Source organism: Brachionichthys hirsutus, chromosome 11 (assembly GCF_040956055.1).
Source record: "Brachionichthys hirsutus isolate HB-005 chromosome 11, CSIRO-AGI_Bhir_v1, whole genome shotgun sequence".
Classification (NCBI taxonomy): Eukaryota; Metazoa; Chordata; class Actinopteri; order Lophiiformes; family Brachionichthyidae; genus Brachionichthys; species Brachionichthys hirsutus.
The window spans coordinates 3158258-3177212 of record NC_090907.1 but is presented as its reverse complement, the minus strand read 5'-3'; the positions used below and the strand labels follow the sequence as shown (position 1 = coordinate 3177212).

The 18955-nt window shown below is 44.5% G+C and overlaps 1 protein-coding gene across 1 annotated transcript; it reads left to right on the top strand.

Moving 5' to 3' along the window:
• The first annotated feature begins 4873 nt into the window (after positions 1-4873).
• Positions 4874-11819, top strand: meis3 (myeloid ecotropic viral integration site 3). The gene is made up of 12 exons (XM_068745239.1): positions 4874-4885; positions 7434-7573; positions 7773-7932; positions 8015-8065; positions 8166-8216; positions 8545-8694; positions 8851-8959; positions 9567-9712; positions 10210-10286; positions 11246-11304; positions 11444-11530; positions 11620-11819. The coding sequence occupies exons 1-12, from the start codon at positions 4874-4876 to the stop codon at positions 11817-11819; spliced, it is 1242 nt and encodes a 413-aa protein (XP_068601340.1).
• The last annotated feature ends 7136 nt before the right edge of the window (positions 11820-18955 follow it).

The window sequence follows — 18955 nt, the reverse complement described above, 5'->3', positions numbered from 1 at the left end:
ACAGCTGGCCCATGAAAAATGTGGCCCGTGTGGATTGAGGAGAGGCTGGGGGTGGTTGGTGGAGGAGGTGGAGGAGGAGGTGAAGGAGGTGAAGGGGCACTCTATCTGATCCGAGTCAGGTCACGGCTGCACGACGACACTTTACGCTGATTCTTACCATAATGATCTCACACAAAAACACTTTTTTAAAACCTTTCGTGACGACACCCACAGAGCGAGCCCCTTAAATTGCCACTTTTTTTGCTCTTGATTCACAATCGGAGGCATTTTGCATCCTCGTAGCGTCACCAGTGTCACCATTGCTTTCATCCGTTGATCCGTTGACCAAGACTGGAGCCTGAACTCGTGCATCAAAGCTTCATCGACACACTACCATCCCTCTTCTGCATAATCACCATGTGTACACTCATCCATTCACATCTTATTGTCGTGATTAGATTACATCTAATGCTATTACATCTCCCCTCCACACTCCACCTCTGACTCCCTCTCCCTCATCATGGATTTTTTTTTTGCAGATCTTATTAGTGTTTGATGTGGACCAGGTCTCCCTCTTTGAATTTATGAACCCTCAGACTTCTCTCCTTTAATCTCCCCCCTCCCCTCCTCTGCTCCCTCCCTGCATCTGTTCATCTATCATTCCCAGGGTTGGCTTGGGCGGAAGAGAATTAATCCCTCCATCCCATCTCTCACTTCTTATGGACAGATGAGGAGGTGGAGGAGGAAGATGGGGATGGGAGAAGGAGGGGCAGAGGGTAGGAGACCTCAGATTACTTTTCATAATATTGCTGCAGCACTGTGGAAAAATGGAGAAACATTACAGGCAATGTATGCAAATTTCCTAGACGATAGGTCACCGCCTTGATACCTTCCACAGGTATGAGGATGAGCTGAAGATGCTGCAGAGGTGGGTGGGTGTGTGTTGGTGGAGTGGAGAGGCAATAACTGCAGATGGGATGGCAAACAACGTAGTGTGTGATTGTGTGCGTATTATTTGTATGTTTTTGCAGTATGCATGTGTGTATATTTCAAAATGGGGTGTGTGCAAAAATGTCTCACATTCAAATTGCACATTTTTGAAAAATGGAAAACAAAAACGGCATCGTTCCCTGTTGGCAAATTCATGAAATAATATTTGATCAATAAAAATATTGGGGGGCTGCAGGCTTGTAGCTACCCCTTGTAGGTACCCCTTTACCACACACACACACACACACACACCTCAACATGTTCAACAGAATCCAATAAGCTCTGGTGTGACTGGGACCTTTAATGAGTCCGGTCCCTGCAGGCCTCATTCTCCAAAAGTCAAATTAAACAAATTCCAGCTAAAAACAAAAATGAAAAAAACGAATAAACCTTTGACCAACAGTCGGGATAAATCTCCCCTCACGTACTGCCCCCCCCCCCTTCATCCAAGCCCTTGCAGTGACAGGTAGATTAAGGGGTGTGATAGATGCCCCTCTCTGTGTCTCCCTCGCTCCACCCCCGCCCCCTCCCCTCCCCTCCATCCATCATGGCGGCTGGTGTAATTGCGGCTGCGTGAGGCTGGCAGAGTAAGCCTCCATCCATCTCCTTAACAACAAACAGTCAGGAGGACTGATGGCGCTGCTCTCCCAAGTTAATCTCCATCTATAAGGGGTGGGATGGAGTGAGGTGGAGGAGGAGGAGGAGGAGGAGGAAGGGCGAAGTAGGAGAGGAAGAAAATTACAGAAGGGAGAATAGCAGCAGGGAAATAACGGGAGGGGCGATCGGAGGGGAGGAACGAGGGAAACTGGAGAGGAAGTTTGCAAACAGGCTGCAAAAGTAGAAAAGGGGGGGTTTACTGAGAAACAGTCATACACATTTCATGTGTCCGCAGCCAGAGGACCCAGAAAGAAAGCGGAGAGGCACCCGCTCATAAAAATGCTCTCGGCACCCCCAGCTATACCCCTCATGTGTACCCCTCTCAGTTTCTTTTCTTCTTCCCTTCCCTCCATCATTTCGCTCTCGTGCAGGCAGCCACCGCTCTCTGATGTCTTGGGTGGCTGCGTGGGATTGCCAAAGGTCACAGCAGCCATGCACATTCTCTTAATGGCGGAGTCACTGATGTCAACAATGCGGGGAGGTGGCCTCTCAACCTTCCTCCAGCTCCCCTCTGTCTGGTCGAGGCAAGGAAATGAGTCTTTGTGGGCAAGCCGAGGGAAAGTAGGACTGCTCTACTAATTTCATACGAGGAGTTTGTCTTGCAGCTAAACGCCACACGGTCACGCACACACGATCACGAACACGGTTTCCCTCCCCTGCTTGTTGTTTCCTGTCTTGCAGCCCAAGGCGTCGCCTGCAGTGAGGCAGAACTTTGAAAAACCTCCAGCGCGCACGCTCAGTCACAAACTTGCAAACGCACACACGCCATTGTGTCTGCCACCGTGAACCCGCTTTGCAATCTGCATGCATGTGCTCGACAGGCCTTGGTGGGGGGGCAGAGGAGAGGGCATTTGATTCTTGACAGGGAGTGACAAATAACTGCAGCAGCCTTGACATGCAGAACGGTCCCACGGTGAGCCTGCCTACGACTGAGGTTCCGCTGTGGGCTGCGGGGAAACAGTCGGCCTCTTACCAGGAGAGCGCCACGACTGGAGTGGAGGTCATGAAAACGCGATTTGACGTGGAAATGATCCCCCAGACAGGAATCCATGTCTTTATTTAAATCAGCCGTCACACAGCGTCCACAGATAGATAACAGCACGGATGTGAGGAGAATCTTCCAAAGGCAGCGAAACGAGATCCGTTCATGCTGGAGCAGATCAATTAAACATCCTTCACCTGCTGATTATATGATCCCAATGATCCTTTCCTTCTCTTATGTGTTTGGAAGCAAAATGAACCCGATTATCATGGAATCAATTTTAAATATGTTGTTAAGGAGCGTCCATTAACTTTAAAGACACTATAAAGCAGAATGGCTTGTTTTTTTTTAATGATGTGTTTCTTCTGACTGCAGCTCTTCCCCTAAAATGAGACACTTTCTCTCCAGCCAGGTTCAATGTTTGTCATATTTCACCTCATATTTGTATGTAAATATGTAATCTACATGTTAAGAGTATTTTAGCTATATATGGTACAGATAAATATGATTTATAGGTAGAGGAGTCCTTGCACTGAAATGGCCTCCAGAAGTCAGCATGTATAAGAGCACAGTGGAAGCAGCGTTTCGCCGTTAATCCTTTTTAACCTGTTAACGTGAAAACACGCGTGAGGTCATCTCTCGCGTTGCGTCACGGCTCTAATACCGGCTTGGGGGGGTCCGGAGTTAAAAGACCCCAGACTGGAAGGACGGTGCGCCCCCCCCCCCCCCCCACAAACCGCCCCACGGTCAAACGCCACTGCCGCCCGCACCGCCCCGCACCGCCCCGCCGCGCCGCTGCCGATTGAAGTGCAGCCGCCTGTTGGCCCCTCTCAGCGGGACCCGGGGAAGAGGAGCGTTCTGAATAATTATTATGTTACTTAGGCGTCATTTACAAAACAAGACTTCGTTTTTTTTTTTTTTTTATTCCACCACCAACACGTGAAAGGCTCGTTAAAGTAAAACTTGGGGGGGCCATTTGGGGCGCGTAAAAGGAGCGACAATGGACGTCAACGCAAACAATGAAACACTGAAAGCTGTTATCAGCCGGCAGCCTTCCTGTCATCCGGATTTATGATCCGGTTTATCTCGGCTCCGTTACGTTGAACTCAGCAGCAGGCAAAACAAATTGTTCAATACTTTTGTTTCGTTACTTTAGTTACTTGTTTATCTGTAACTATTTCTTTTCTATCTCACATTTGAAGCAAATTAACTGACTTCCCTTTTTAATATTTCTTGACAAGCTGAAACGTGCGTCTTTCTTTAATACAGACTATATTCGTATTCTGATCACATGAATTGATTGTCCGGGTTAATCCCAGTTCAACGTTCTATCTCCGCTGGAGCGTCAGGAGAAAGGAGGACATGATGATTGAGGAGCGATATCAGCTCCGAGGTGCGCCCCGATAAAATAACAGGGGGGGGGGGCTTCTTCTTCTCTGGCGTTTTGTGTCTGTGATAAGGAGGACAAGGCCTAAAGGAGGAAGAGGAGGAGAGAAGGGAGGGAGGGGGCCAAGAGACCCCGTCGCGTTTTGACCCTCCGAAACCTCCCCGCACACTGCACGCACCATCTCCTCCTCCTCTCCTCCTCCTCCTCCTCCTCCTCCTCTCCTCTTGAGACCGAAAGCATCATCGCTCAATCCCGCTCCTGACATTTGCCGGTCTGTCGCCGTACGCTGCGCGGAGGGGGACGCGTTCACCCTGTCTCCCGCATCACCGAGCATCCCGACGGCGGCGAGGCGGAGGCGCACCCGCGGCGGAGGCGACGCACTGCGAGAAGCCGCTGCTCCCGTTCACCGGGCTGGTTGGTGGACGACACCGGACACGGCCCGAACAGGACCGGGATACGGCGGATCGATACGGCTCGGTGGGATATTTCACACCATTTACTGGAACCTCCGCGCGTCATCAGCCGATAGCGTTTAATAGGATGGAGGCTTTATTAGCGCTAAGTGTATTACAAGCCATTACGCTTTGATCGCGCACTGAGGTCCATAGAATCTCCGGTCTTGGCATAAAGCGCGATGCGCGCGGAGAAAACGCGCAGGCAAGCAGGTCCTCGCTGTTTTCTGTACACAGACTTGCATTTTTTTTAATTTTTTTTTGTTCAGACAGCTTTTTGCATGTTCATCTTGTCTCCTAAAAAAAAAAAAAGATTATTATTTTATTTTTACTTTTGTTTTCCAGGACAGAGGGAGGGAGCGACGCTCGCTGGAATAGCCGAGCCGAGCATCAACGTCTCCGGTGTGAGACTGGCTGTCGAGTCGCATGGAGAAGAGGGTAGGTGGTGCACGTCAGTGCGTGTTAAAGAGATGGTTTCACACCAGCAGCTTATAGTGGGACCGCGTGGTCCATGCCACAGAGCGGATGGGGTGGGTGGGAATCCTCTGCGTGCTCTCTTGGGCAAGGATTTTGCAGCCGTACTAAACACAAGGCCAACTGGACCCAGACCAGTGGACCGTACTGGTCTGGCACGGGGCTCGGTGTTTACAGAGAAGCATCAGAACTGCGATAAAGCTGCTCAGAAATGTTCCAAGATCACCTCCCGACGCTTTTCACTGGAGGTGGTGCGTGTGTTCGGCGATCGATCAGCCCATATAAGGAGAACTTCCTATCGGGATGTTTAATCCCCTTCAGAATAATATGGATTTATCATTCAGCGTCAGGGGAAGGAGATGCGGCTCGGACTCTGTAAGTAGGTCAGTGTTTTTGCTACAGTGATTCAGAGGCATGGTGGTGGAGGAGAAACAGGCAGCAGGCGGACTGAGACCTCTGGGTGAAAGAGAGCAATAATTAGACATGTGCAGACAGAAAATCACTGTACACGCGCACACGCGCACACAGATTCATGCGAAAACGCAAGTTGTTTTTCTAGATGTTATTTAATTAATGGATGTAAGAAAGCGTCTTTAAAAAGATTGTTGTTGTTTGGAGACACGTCACAGTGTTTTAATAGACTTTTGTTGTTGTATTGTTGTGAGATGTGTCTAGGTTTAACAGTATTTTATATAAATAAAAAATAATTCTCAAACAGATTCATTTCACTTTCATTTTCCACAAATACGCAGTTAGAAAAATATTAGTCCAACTAAGTTTACAGTAAAATGTTCAACACAGAAAACTCGGAATTATTTGTCACTAATCTGTAATATATTAAACTCTAAACGTATATATGTAAAATTAAATAATCCTTTTTCATTATTTGTGAACGAGGCTTTATTGATTTCGGGTTGACCTACACGAGGCTGTGTAGCCATTGTTTCTATAGACTTTCTTTTCTTTTCTTTTCTTTTTAAAAACGTATAACCTCCAACCTTCCACCTCGTTTTGGGTCCAGTCGATGAAGAAAAAGGATGATATTCTTACACGATATGTTATAATATCGACTCTCCCAGCCTTTACACGTCTGTCTCATTTAAAATAACTAAAAGCTGCAATGGAAATGTTGTCCTCTGAAGCCTGTTTACTGGATCCGTGACTTTTAATATAACATTTGTGGAATTTGTCATCTCGACTTGTAGGCTTTGATCCGCTTGACGCACGGAAACCCGATAGGGGCCGTGCGTAAAGAGAGACGCGCAATCTGATAGTGGTGATTGTGTTAATAGTCGGCCTCCATAAAAACTGTAGAATTTGTCAGGGCCTCAGAGCAGGTGCTTTCTGTGATCCCGGTGGCCATATGGGACTCTGAAATACAAAAATCTGATAACTATTTAGGACAGTTGTTCCAAACTACGAGACCTCCAGGGCTGATGGGTTTTCAAAGAGACAATGAATGTACGTATAAAGCTGGATCATTTAGTTTCAATGCTGAGAGAGATGAATTCCTTTCACGTCTGTTTTCTTAAAAGCACAATTTAAACTTCAGGTATTAATGTGCTCCGCAAAGGACAACAAACTCATTTCAAATTGGACACAATAAATCTTGGTGTCTGACAGCATTGCAAAAAGCAAAAAAAAAAAAAAAAAAGCTTTCATCATTGCTAAGAACAGGTAAAGACGCATCTCTTTTTGTACAGTTATCCTTCGCCTCACTGCAGTAAATCATCATCTCTTGAGGAAGCCTGCTGGGAATAGTCTCTCTCCACAGAAACTATAGCTAAGCAGATCATCATTTTTATGACTTGGTCAAAAGAACACAGAAGTGAAAGGTGTTTTGGGCCAGGACACCTATAGCAGGTGCTGCCTGTGATCCCGCTGGGCCCGCGGGACTTCTCCAAGAAGCTTCTTTAATCCAGCAGAAAGAGAAACGGAAGATCTGCTGACTTGACAATGTTTCCTCTGCAGTGAAGCACAAATGATCCCTGTAACACAAGGAGAGGTGGGAACAACGGAGTCAGACATGTTGCGTCAGTCTGGCTGTGTGTGTGTGTGTGTGTGTGTGACATGCGTGTGTGTGTGAGATCCACTGATGGAGTCTCCAGTGAGGGAAGTCTCAGCACGGCTCCTCTCTGGTCGGTGTTTAGGAGGGAGGAGACGACATTGTAGTTGAATCAATCAAATGTTATTTGTGTAGCCCAAATTACAATTTACCTCTGAGGGGCTTTTACAATCTGTACAGAGTAAAATCCTCGAACCTTTAGAAACTTGGACGTGAGAAAAGCTCCATTAAAACCTTTGTGAGAACTGCAGGTGAGGGGTAATATTCATTTGAGTAAAACTGTTAAAAGTGTTCAACAGCCAATCAGAAATCAAGCCACAGTCCAGTCCTCAGTGTGCCCCCGACTGCTCAGCCTCATAATAAAATCACGCTATGATTTAATGTCGGACGGGCACAGATGTCCAACGTGTCTCATGCTTTCTGTCTCTCCATCTAATTGTGTTTCAGTATGAAGAGCTGGTGCACTACTCGGGGTCGGAGGGCATGTCGGTGGGGGGTTACGGGGACGATGTCAGGCCATTTCCTCCCCCACAGTATGGACCCACCGTGCCCGACTCCCTCAAACACCACAAAGACCAGATCTATGGGTGAGCGCCTGGTTTGAAACATTCGATGGTGCCAACAATCATTTATGGAGCTTTTTTAGTGATGACAAAACAGTTGAACATTTAACATTTCTTCTTGTTCAGCAGATTAGCATGCGGTATGTATTTGTTTGGTGAAAATGTGAGTGAAGTGTATGTTAACTGTGTGTGTGTGTGTGCGTGTGTGTGTGTGTGTGCGCAGTCACCCACTGTTCCCACTGCTGGCCTTAGTGTTTGAAAAGTGCGAGCTCGCCACCTGCTCCCCTCGAGATTCCACCTCCAACCTCCCCGGCATGACCAATCACAGCGACGTCTGCTCCTCAGAATCCTTCAATGACGACATTGCCGCGTTCGCCAAGCAGGTGAGGCAAAGCGTCCGGGCCGACTGCCAGAACAGCGCTCCAAGATTTCAGATTTCTAATCACTTGCTCGTTTCGTTCGCAGATCCGTTCGGCGAAGCCGATATTTTCTTCCAACCCTGAGCTGGACAACTTGGTATGACGAACGCAGGAAGCACGCTGATATCGAAGCACACTTCTTTGCATGCATGGAGGAAAATGTGTTGATAATATGTTCCTGATCTCCAACCCCACAGATGATCCAGGCCATACAGGTTCTCCGCTTTCATCTGCTGGAGTTAGAGAAGGTTGGTGGGAGAGAAGCGTGATGTCAGATGTCACATATCAGTGTTTAGAGTTTCCAGACCACTTGCGTTCTTCTGTTGAGAAGGTTTAAGACAATTCTCGCCCTACAATGTGAAGAGTTGGCACGGATTTTGAAAGATATTTATGGACAGGCATGCATTTGTTTCTTTTAATGGCCAGTGTGAACATGAGGAATGATAACATCAAGCAAAAATAGCTTCTGTATAAAAATGGCCATGGGCATGCCTCTCTTTTAACGTTCCCAGCACCACCATGACCTTTTTAGGTACTATTAATGAGATGAACTGTTAAAAACATCTGTTTCTGAAGGTGCACGACCTGTGTGATAACTTCTGCCATCGTTACATCACCTGTCTGAAGGGCAAAATGCCCACAGACCTCATCCTGGATGAACGCGAGGGCGGCTCTAAGTCCGACATGGAGGACTTCACTGGATCCTGCTCCAGTCTGTCGGAGCAGGTGAGATGAGACCCTCCATTCACCTGTCCAGCCGCACGCCCCTGATGTCTGAATAGTGACCATGTGTTTACCGATTCCTGGTTCGGTCCCCTGAGGGCAGTCGCTCATCCGCCCATCGCTCTACTTCCAACCTCCTTCCTCTCTGTTTTCCTGCAGAATGCATCATGGTTACGGGAGCCAGATGAATGTGCCACGACTCCATTGGGAACGCCGGGCACCTGTGGCCTGCCTTCACTCAGCACAGCAGACAACTGCAGTGACACAGGTGCATGCGCGGACACACACACACACACACAGAGAGACACACATACACAAATGATTTGTGTGATGGAAAAAATATCTGAAGATGGGTCTTGGTCTCACTTAGAGCCCATAAAATTTTGAAATCAAACAACAATTGTAATTGAATTTTAAAAAAAAGATCATATCTTGTAAAATATGCATTCAATTCACACACCAAAAAAAATCACAGTCATAAATGTGTCCAAAAATGTCTTCTGGATCTGATCCAGAGTCCGTTCAAGAAAAACAATATTAAATTTTAACATTGAAAACCCATTCATGGATTCAAAAATCAGTTAAAAATACACATCAACTCCGATTCACTTTTATTTTTCATGGTTGGTGTATAAAGATACAAAGAACAAGCTAGAATCTTTTGATGATGATCCAGATCACCATGTGGATCCAGGAATAAAAAAACAAAACAAAACATGCATTTGATATATAAAAGAAAGCCATTGTCCAAAAGCCGAATAAATGAAATGGCAACTCGATGGGAAGTTGTGTAAAATGAAGTATGAGATTTTAGAGCAATGCATTCATCATCAGAGTGATTTTGATAAAGACATATAACACGGGTATCCCTGCAGGTGATGGTCTGGATGGAGGAATGGCCTCCCCGAGCACAGGAGAGGAGGATGAGTCCGACAGAGATCGGAGGAACAACAAGAAGAGAGGAATCTTCCCCAAAGTGGCCACAAACATCATGAGAGCGTGGCTCTTCCAGCATCTGTCGGTGAGAGAGCTTATTCACGTGCTCCTCGCAGTCACGTTACATTATCATAGACATAATTATTGAATCTAGACAATAATTTAAGACGTCCTTTTGTGCTGCAGCAAGACAAATGATTGTGTTCAGCTGTGAGGGAGAATAATTACTGGCAGAGGGGATTTAATGTGAGGCAAAATGCCACCGGCCAGCAGATAGCGGGGAAGCGAGGATATAATAGAGGTGAATTCAATTAAATGAAAAAGCAGGGGATTAGGAGATTATGTGAATATGTTCACTGCTGAATAAGTGATAGAAATGAGCCGGTAACTGCTGGTGAGGTAATTAGCTCCTAAATGAGGCAGTGTGTGAGAGTGGAGCAATCGTGATGCTCATTCAGATGGAAGGTCCTCAGTATGAAAACATTTATTTCATTGCAGAATGTTACGTTAGCAGTAGCCTCAAGGTTATTTACCTTGTTTAGCGTCAAACATTCACCCAAAGCTCCGCATGTCCTCTCCCAGCACCCGTACCCGTCCGAGGAGCAGAAGAAGCAGCTGGCGCTGGACACAGGACTGACCATCCTGCAGGTCAACAACTGGTCAGTGCATTCTCGATCAATATGTTAATTCTATCTCTGCGGCGTGTCAATAAGCCGTTAAACTGTCATGTTTGAGTGGAACTTCCAATTTAGCAGAAGGGGCCGTTGTGGCATCAATAACATGTCGGCTGCTGCAGGAATGAACAGCGATCTGCGTTTTACACCTAACAAAAGTCACATTCACTCCTCAGTGTCTCTTTATTGAGGACATTTGTGCACATAAATGTCAGGTGAATGAAAGGAAGCACATTTATAAGACTTTGAGAGGGGACTGTAATCTGGTTTATTAGAGAGAAGCTTAAAGAGGGAAAAGAAATGTCATACTGAGCATTTTTTTCTCTGAAACTGCAGGAGGGTAAAAATCAATTTGCTCCATGTTCATAAAACAGAATCGCAAATCGATATCCAATAATCAGATGGTTTACTGCTCTAAGTCCTCTGTTCATTCCCCAGGCGACCATGTGGCTTCACCGGTTGCTGCTTCGATTGAAACGCTCACGTAACACTCAGAGGTTTCCGTTTTGCCGATCAATAATTTCTTTGATAATGTGAAAGATTTGTATTTCAGATGCCGATAAAGAAACACACACTCCAAATACCAAATATGCAGCGCGTGCTACGTGATAATCAACAGATTTTATAGGCTGATTATGTGTACTTCCGCCGCATCACACAAGGAGTCACCCGATCAATGCAGATCAATCAATTATCGCAGGGTGGCCAATATCTGCTCTGCCCTAATGTTGATTTACTCTGCCCTCTGAAAGGGTTAAGTGGTTGTAAAATGGAAAAGGTTAATAGTCTCCCAGTCAGCTTTTTCTCCATTAAACAGTGGCCTCGCCTCTCTCTCTCTCTCTGAACACACCCTTTCTTTTTCTCTCTCTCTCTCTCTGAACACTCTTTCTTTTTGTCTCTCTCTCTCTGAACACACTTTTTTTTTTTTTTTTACTCCTGCACAGGTTCATCAACGCCAGGAGGAGGATAGTTCAGCCAATGATTGACCAGTCAAATCGCTCAGGTTGGTGTTTATGAGTCAGACAGCTATTTGGTTGCTAGGTAAACAAGTCTGTCTACACGTGTGTGTGCGTGTGCGTGTGTGTGTGTGCGTGTGTGTTGGTGCCTTGTATGTTTGTCTGATGGTGACTGTTGTCTCTCAGGACAATGCGGTCCTTACAGCCCAGAGGGAGCAGCTCTCGGGGGCTATGGGCTTGACGGTCAACCCCACCTTGGGCTTCGCACAGCAGGTACGGTGGCCCACATGGACACAATTAAGAAACCAACAGTGAAAATCATAAATAAAGCTGGCGATATAGGCTAATATGAATCCTTGCAGGTCTCCAGGGGATGTCTTCTCTTCAGGGTGACTACCCCGGTGCCCTGCTGTCCCAACCAGGCTACCCTCCCCACCCAGGAACCTCCCTCCACCCCTACCCGGGTCCACACCCCCACGCAGCCATGCTTCTCCACCCGCCGCCACACGCACACCCTGCAGAGCCGCTCCTTGCCCAGGGACTGGACATACATGCACACTAGCTGTGGGGGAGGGGGAGAGGGTGTTAGCGCAAATTAGTGAATGAATGTGCGTATGCTGGTGTGTGTGTGTTGTGTGTGTGACAGGATGTGCTTCTGCGTGTGCTGCTGTGTATGTGTAACGACGCATTCAGAACACTATTTAAAGAAAAAGAGACACGTTTACATTCCCCCCTGAAAGACACTGACCCCAATGTAGCAGTTACACACACACACACACACACACACACACACACAGTCTGACCCACATGTTTAAGCCATACCTCTTTCAGAGTAGAAGTGCTTCCTCCTCTCCGAGGTCTCCACTGTGGCCTGTGGGTGAGACACATGCTTTAAACTACACTTCCCATCATGCCTGCTGAACCACAGGAAGACGGTCCCTTAGATCCGAGGGACAGACGGACATTTATCCCTTTGCAATGACACGTGGACTGTAACTGGATGGGACCTGATCCCACGAACACGCCTTCTTCACCTCCTGTCTTCCTTCACACGTTGACTGTCAAAGAAACACACGCACACCTTCCAAACCCACTTTATTTAAAGTTTTGTTAATTCTATTTTTATATTTATGTGTGCCACTCCAGGCGGATGCAGCTTCATGCAAGCTTATTGAAATATCAGTGCGCTTCCTCAGCATGAAGCTAAACACTATGAATGACTTCCAGTCTGCCTCGCTCTCCTACCGCTGACCTCATTACCTTAGGATCTTTCCTGCAACATACATACACACTGCACGGAAAGCCATATGCACACACACACACACACACACACACAAACATATACACACAATCCTTTGTAAGCATTTCTAATACATTTGTCTGTCACAGCAGTGCGTGAGGGGAGCTGCAGCCAAAGGACTTTTGAAACATTTCAGCTCTCTCTCTCTCTCTCTCTCTGTCCTGCTCAGACTGCTGAAGCATTTCTGAGTGATGATGAGAAATACAGTAAAAGTATTAAAAGTTTTTTTTTTTAGGTTTTGTCACTGGTCATCTGTGTGTGTGTGTGTGTGTGTGTGTGCCTACTTTGACCTGGTGCGACAGACGTGAAGTGTCTGACAGCAGCAACAGTCATTTGTTTGTTGCATGTAGACGTGGAGCGTTAGCATGATGAAACGTATAATGAAGGCCAGTCGACGTGTCAACGTGTGTACTTCATGTTTGAGTGCGCAGTCAACACAAAGCTGCTCACTGAACACAATAAATTGCATTTTTATGGTGAGATCTTGTAAATAAAATTATTCAATCTAGAACTAAAACATTTGACTGTTGCAGCCTGCTTTGTGCCATTTCCCATGACAAAATCCATACATGCTCAATCGAGACCTTACAAACAAAACATTTTAGTCCATCCCAGGATGAGCAAACGTGTCCCTCAAAGAAAAATGCACCTGCACTGCATGTTTTTGGACTGAACCTGGAGGGATGCCACGCGGACACAGACCTTTGGGTCGGGATTTGAACCCATCTTGCTGTGGGGGGGGGGGGGTAACACTGCTTTTTGTTTATATTTGAAATCAGTCCCGTGCATCTGTAAGATAAGGTGTGAAGACATACAACATGTTTCAAGCACTATCCTAACTCTTGGCCTCTCAGACACACATCAAAAAAAGGAGAGAGAAATGATTAAAGACAGTTTAAAACTTCTTCTGCATTCATTTCTCATCATCAATACCGCTACGGAATATTCCGGCTTCCTCTCGAGACACGCAGACCCTCAAAATAAACTCCGCATAAAATATTCTAACATTTGCAGGGCCGCATTTTTGACAAATATTGCAATCGCTCCTCAGGACAGTCCTCTGACTATCTGTTAAACTCTGACACAGGCCTCAGGCTGCAGGAGAGATAGAGGCGTCTTTTCTTTACTGGCTTACAGACTCCTCCCTTGCAGCCATCGCATCCGTGCGTCTTACTTGTTTATCCGTTAAATAAGGGAGGTATCACATGCTAACGCAAACACCATAAATTAGAAACAACCTCCTTGTTACTTGTCCTGGCATTGCAGCTTCTGATCGACACAACATATTCATAACCGTAATCTCTTTAAAGCGCTCAAACATCCATACATGATCCCAACATTTACCCTCAAACCCCTAAACAAACCCTGAATACCCCTCACCCTGCCCCGATTTGCCCCGGAGCAGGGCGAGGGTCAGGGGCCAGAGTGCAAACAGAGGTCAACAGGAAATGGCTGTTCTCACTGGCACCCCAGGTCCTGACCTCAGCACCCCTCCACTTTTCATTTCTCTTTGTCACTCCACACACACACACACACTCTGTCCATGTTGGTCAGTAGGGGCCCCTCACTTTTACTCTTTCACCTCTCCACCTCTCTTACATCATGTAGCACGTCGTGTAAAACAGCACAGCAACCTTTGTTTCAGTGCAAATTTCCATTCAAGGGTGAATGTTCAGGCAAAGTCACGAGGAAACAAGGAGGGGTTTCTCTTTTAGTGGTTTGACAAAATGATTACACACACACAAGTTACAAACACACATAATTAATGCTAATCAATGTTTAACCATTGGCTTATCAGTCTCTTGAAATCATCTATGGACAAGTGCTGCAAATTAGCTTCAGCTATAAGCGCTATAATGCAAACATCAGATACTTGTGCTACATGTGTCTATGTTTTGTCTTTGTCCATATTCAAATAAACCAGAAATAATAAATAATTCCTCGATCAAAAAAAAAGAATAGTAATCATAATATTTTAATTTTGTGTAAAGTATTATAATATAAAGGACACTGACTTTCTATTTTGATGTCTTATTGATTTGTCTATTTCCTTATATCGTTCGCTACAAGTTGTTTTTGTTTAAACAGGATAAAGGCTAAATGCTAGCGACAGCATGCTACCACACTCACAGTGATGGTGCTGATGCGTTTATCCCAACAGGGACCATGAAGATGTGTGTTAAATCTCACGCTTTAACAGTCGTACCCTTCCAGACGTGAGACGTTAGCAAAGGATCCTGTAAGTCCTGTTGATTGTGAGGCGAGTCCTTCACGGATCGGACTCGTTTGGGAAGTGCTCTGATCTAGTCTTCAATTTAGCCAATGTCAGAAATCCCTCATCACCTTACACTCCGCCATCTTTCTTGCTTCAAACAATGATAGTGGATGTTCTTGTTCAGTCAGTTTCTCATCAGAGAATCTACAACACATCCTTTATTTATACGCCCTTTAACTCACACAGTATAATTTATAGCCCATAGGCTCATCTTATGATTGGCTCGGATAGAATGCCAGTCCTTTTTTCTCGCCGACCACACGACCCTATTAGACAGTGGGGATTAAATCTGCATTAAATCTGTTGCCTTTATGTTGACAAATGACGGGCAGAGAAGAAACGGTGCTTGAACGCATTTGCATGGATCGTGTTTCACGTCTGTGTACCGTGGTCAGAAGATAAGGTCGTGTGGCGAGGTGGAGTGTGAGAAGACGATTCAGCTGCACGGCCGTCACAAATCAGGGATGGTTGGGTCTGAAAAAGTGATTTTTCTGTCAAATGCATTGAATAAAATCCGCACATGTTGAAATGTTTCGTGTGTGAGCGACATTTCAAACAACCTCCGTTGCACCTCTTGGACAGCGTCGGACTGTGCAGAATAACGTACATTGCGTTCAGAGCAATGCTCACATCATTCCCAGAGTCCTGCTGGTTTGAGTTTGACCATTTGGGCTATTGAAGCAAAAATGAAAACACATGTTTAATGTGAAAACGCATGCACCTGTGAGTGTCTGTGCATGAATATGTGTTCATAAATATGCACAATTCCATTTTAACATAAATCGTGAGTCTGTAGGGGGGGGGGGGGGGGATTCTGGTGGTCATTAATCATTCAATTACACACCTGTCAGAGTTCAGACAAGTGGGAGAGAGGGAGGGGTGGTGGGCTGGGAAGACAGAGGGAGGGCGAGCAAGCGAAAGAGAAAGGAATGGAGGAATGCAGTGAAGAAAGGAGGAGCTGAATGAGAGAGACGAGGAATGGAAAAGGAGAAGATGCGAACATGAATGGGTGAAAGTTTTATTGTGTTGTTTTGTGAGAATGAGGCGTGACAGAGGAAAGCTGCTGGATGGTGATGGAGATGACGGAGTGACAGAGGAGGAGGAGGAGGAGGCAGGCCAGCACAGGGATGATGAAGTCAAAGCATCAGCACAGATTTATGCCACAAACAGAGGTTTGATGTGTCAGACAGGAGAATATTTATGCAGCTGTTTCACGTTAGAGCAGAGGTTTGTGATGCCTGCGTGTCTTTACAGCTTCAGAAAAAGGTAATTACTGTAGTACAATCACATTTAGATCGAATGTAGTTAAAATAAATTAATTTAACTACAATAAAACAAAATATTTTTGTCAACGAGATTATCTTTTACTGCAGTTTGTTTAAAAGAAATTAATGTGTTAACATGAAATAATATAAGGGGTGGAGAAAGTATTTTAATATATGCTTCCGTTAGGACAACAACAGTGCTCTATCAATATCTAAAGGGGAATGTGAATTATATTCTGAGTATGAATACATTTCCATTATCGATGCATCATGTTGGTACAGGAAGAATCAGAAGTAAAGGCATTTCAAATTCAGCTACTAGCTTTTATTTTGGAATGTTGCGCTATTACAGATGCATTCATGCATGCAGCATGTTTAGCATATAAAGTCTCAGCCTGTAATAGTAAGGAAGTATATAATTATAAATGTCAAATAAATGTAGGAAGTGTTGTCTATATACTGTTACAGTCTATGTCTAGTGTTAGTATACAGTGTGTGAGTGTCCTCCTCCCACTCTTGATATTCAGTGTGTGTGTGTGCGTGTGTGTGCGTGTGTGTTTAGCTGCAGTACTTCAACCGCCTGAGGCTACAACCATCTGTGCCCCCCTTATCAAGCCACACACACAAACACACACACACACTCCCATTCTCTCCGGACCACTGTGATATATCTAATTTATGACCATACCAAGTGCGTTTTATTCACTCATGCATGCATAATATATCACATGTGTGAAAGCGGTGTGTGTGTGAGCGGACAAGCCTGTGACACTTCCTATTGGTCGGGAGAGTTTTGATCATGACCGCGTCCGCAGTGTTTCCAGTAAGTATGTCTTCACCAGATCTGACTGCAGAGATAAAGTGTGAGAAAAGAAAATGATTGTGTGTGTGTGTGGGGGGGGGGGGGGGGGGGAAAGGCCCAGCTGTTTCTGGGTTTGACATTCACATGCAGGCAGAATGCCAGATGTCTCATTAGGCAAATTTGATTGGCTCAGTCATTTGAAATGCAGCGATGATACAATGCCATATGTGTGTGTGTGTACATGCAGCTCTGTGTGTGTGTGTGTGTATGTACGCATGTATGTGTTTGATGTATGTGCATTCGTTAAATATGTTGAGTCACATGTAATGAGGTAGAGAAGAAACCGTTTGTACAATCACAGGAAAAACAAGGAACCACAGACGTGAGAGGAACTTGTTGCTTCCTTTCTACAAACCCTTCATCCTCTTCGAGTGTTTCGTGCTTGAACGTCTTCAGATCCTGCTTCGTCTTTTATTGTCCACTGCATTAACATTAACATTTACTTCATGGCCTTCAAATTTAGCTCGTTTTAGCATCAGTGTTTTAAAAGCACTCCAGCAGCTCCTTGAGCGGTTTTCAGAAATCTGTTTCTGATGCTACCTACTGTGTGCCCTTCAAAATCCTAATCTGCTACTAGTCTTTAAAGGTTTACTCAACTAATCTAATTAAAGGTTTACTCAACTAATCCATTAATGCATATTTTTAATGATGAATGGAATGTTTTAATAATGTTCTCATGTGGATCCTCTATACAGCTTCCCTGTTTTATTACTAAATGGCTGACCAGCCCTTTTGGGGCTTCAACTTTAAAGATCAGCCTTAAACTTTAGGTGGCACTGAAACTTTTGATGCTTATTAATCAGCTGGTATTATTTTTATTTTTTTTAAAGCATTTCATGTTCATATGTAGGGTTAATTGTGTTCCATGTGCCCATCAGAGCTTAAATATCTTTATCTTCACCTCCATTTCAGTTTTTTAATGTATCAGCATAGACTTGATGTAAAATGAATTTACACAGCATCTTATGTGAAACTGAAATCAAAGGGATTAAAAAAAAATGCAGAAAGAAAAACTGAAATATTAAATATTATATTTAAAAAGAAGGTAAAAAAATCGAAAAATACATGCATTAATATGCATTTTCATGATTGGAAACTCAGTCAATGATTTATGCACATAAGATATAAATATTCTAGTGGATATCAGAGCCTCAGTGCGGCGGTTGCATGGTTGGTCTTTACCATTACTTTATTAAAGTGTAATTTGACAATTTATTTTCACATCAAAATTTACAAGAAATATTTATTGTTTAATCAATATTTTCTGTCTTGTTTTAACACTACAAAAGACAATAATAAGCCTAATAGCATTCATTGTTCAAAAGTATTTGGTATTTGTGACTCCACTTTTTCATGACATGAGAGTAATATATTCAACGCGTGTGCCAATCATGTGCTGACGTTTCTGCATGTGGAATGTTTCATACATCCCATACAAAAGCTACAGCGTCAGGAAGGATCTGATGATGCAAACTGCAAGTTGCAGCAAAATCTCACCGAAGGTTTGATAGCCCCTTCTAGTGGCTGGAGTTGGATATGTCTGTCTACAGTAGGTCATTTATTGACCTACTGTATTAATAATACATGAGTCACAGCAGCTGCTGGTGCTGGAACTGATGAGGACAGATGCAAACTGTACAACCAACATTTTTAATTCATGTATTATTCATTTATGCAATAAAAAAATATTAAACTATGATTCCGATTGAGTTTTATTTTGAAATCCAATACCTTCCAAATATAAATGGAAATTATGGATAAACTCCATTAATAAAAATATTAAGCTCCAACAGTAGGTTAACTAATTTAAAAGATCATCTCCCATTATGGGATGGGGCGGTTGTCTTGATTATAATCAATTTTATTTGCATGACCCACATTTCATTCTATTTTATCACCATAAATAAATAGTGCTATCATTGCTAAATGTCACCTAGCGGACATCAATGAAAATATATAATCTGTGAAGACCGACCGACCGACAGATCCTTTCCTC

What these genes read in the sequence shown, in the direction of transcription:
- meis3 (XM_068745239.1), top strand. An exon ending in TTGCCGCGTTCGCCAAGCAG is followed by an intron (nt 7,933 to 8,014) that starts GTGAGGCAAAGC and finishes TTTCGTTCGCAG; the next exon opens with ATCCGTTCGGCGAAGCCGAT. An exon ending in GCTCCAGTCTGTCGGAGCAG is followed by an intron (nt 8,695 to 8,850) that starts GTGAGATGAGAC and finishes GTTTTCCTGCAG; the next exon opens with AATGCATCATGGTTACGGGA.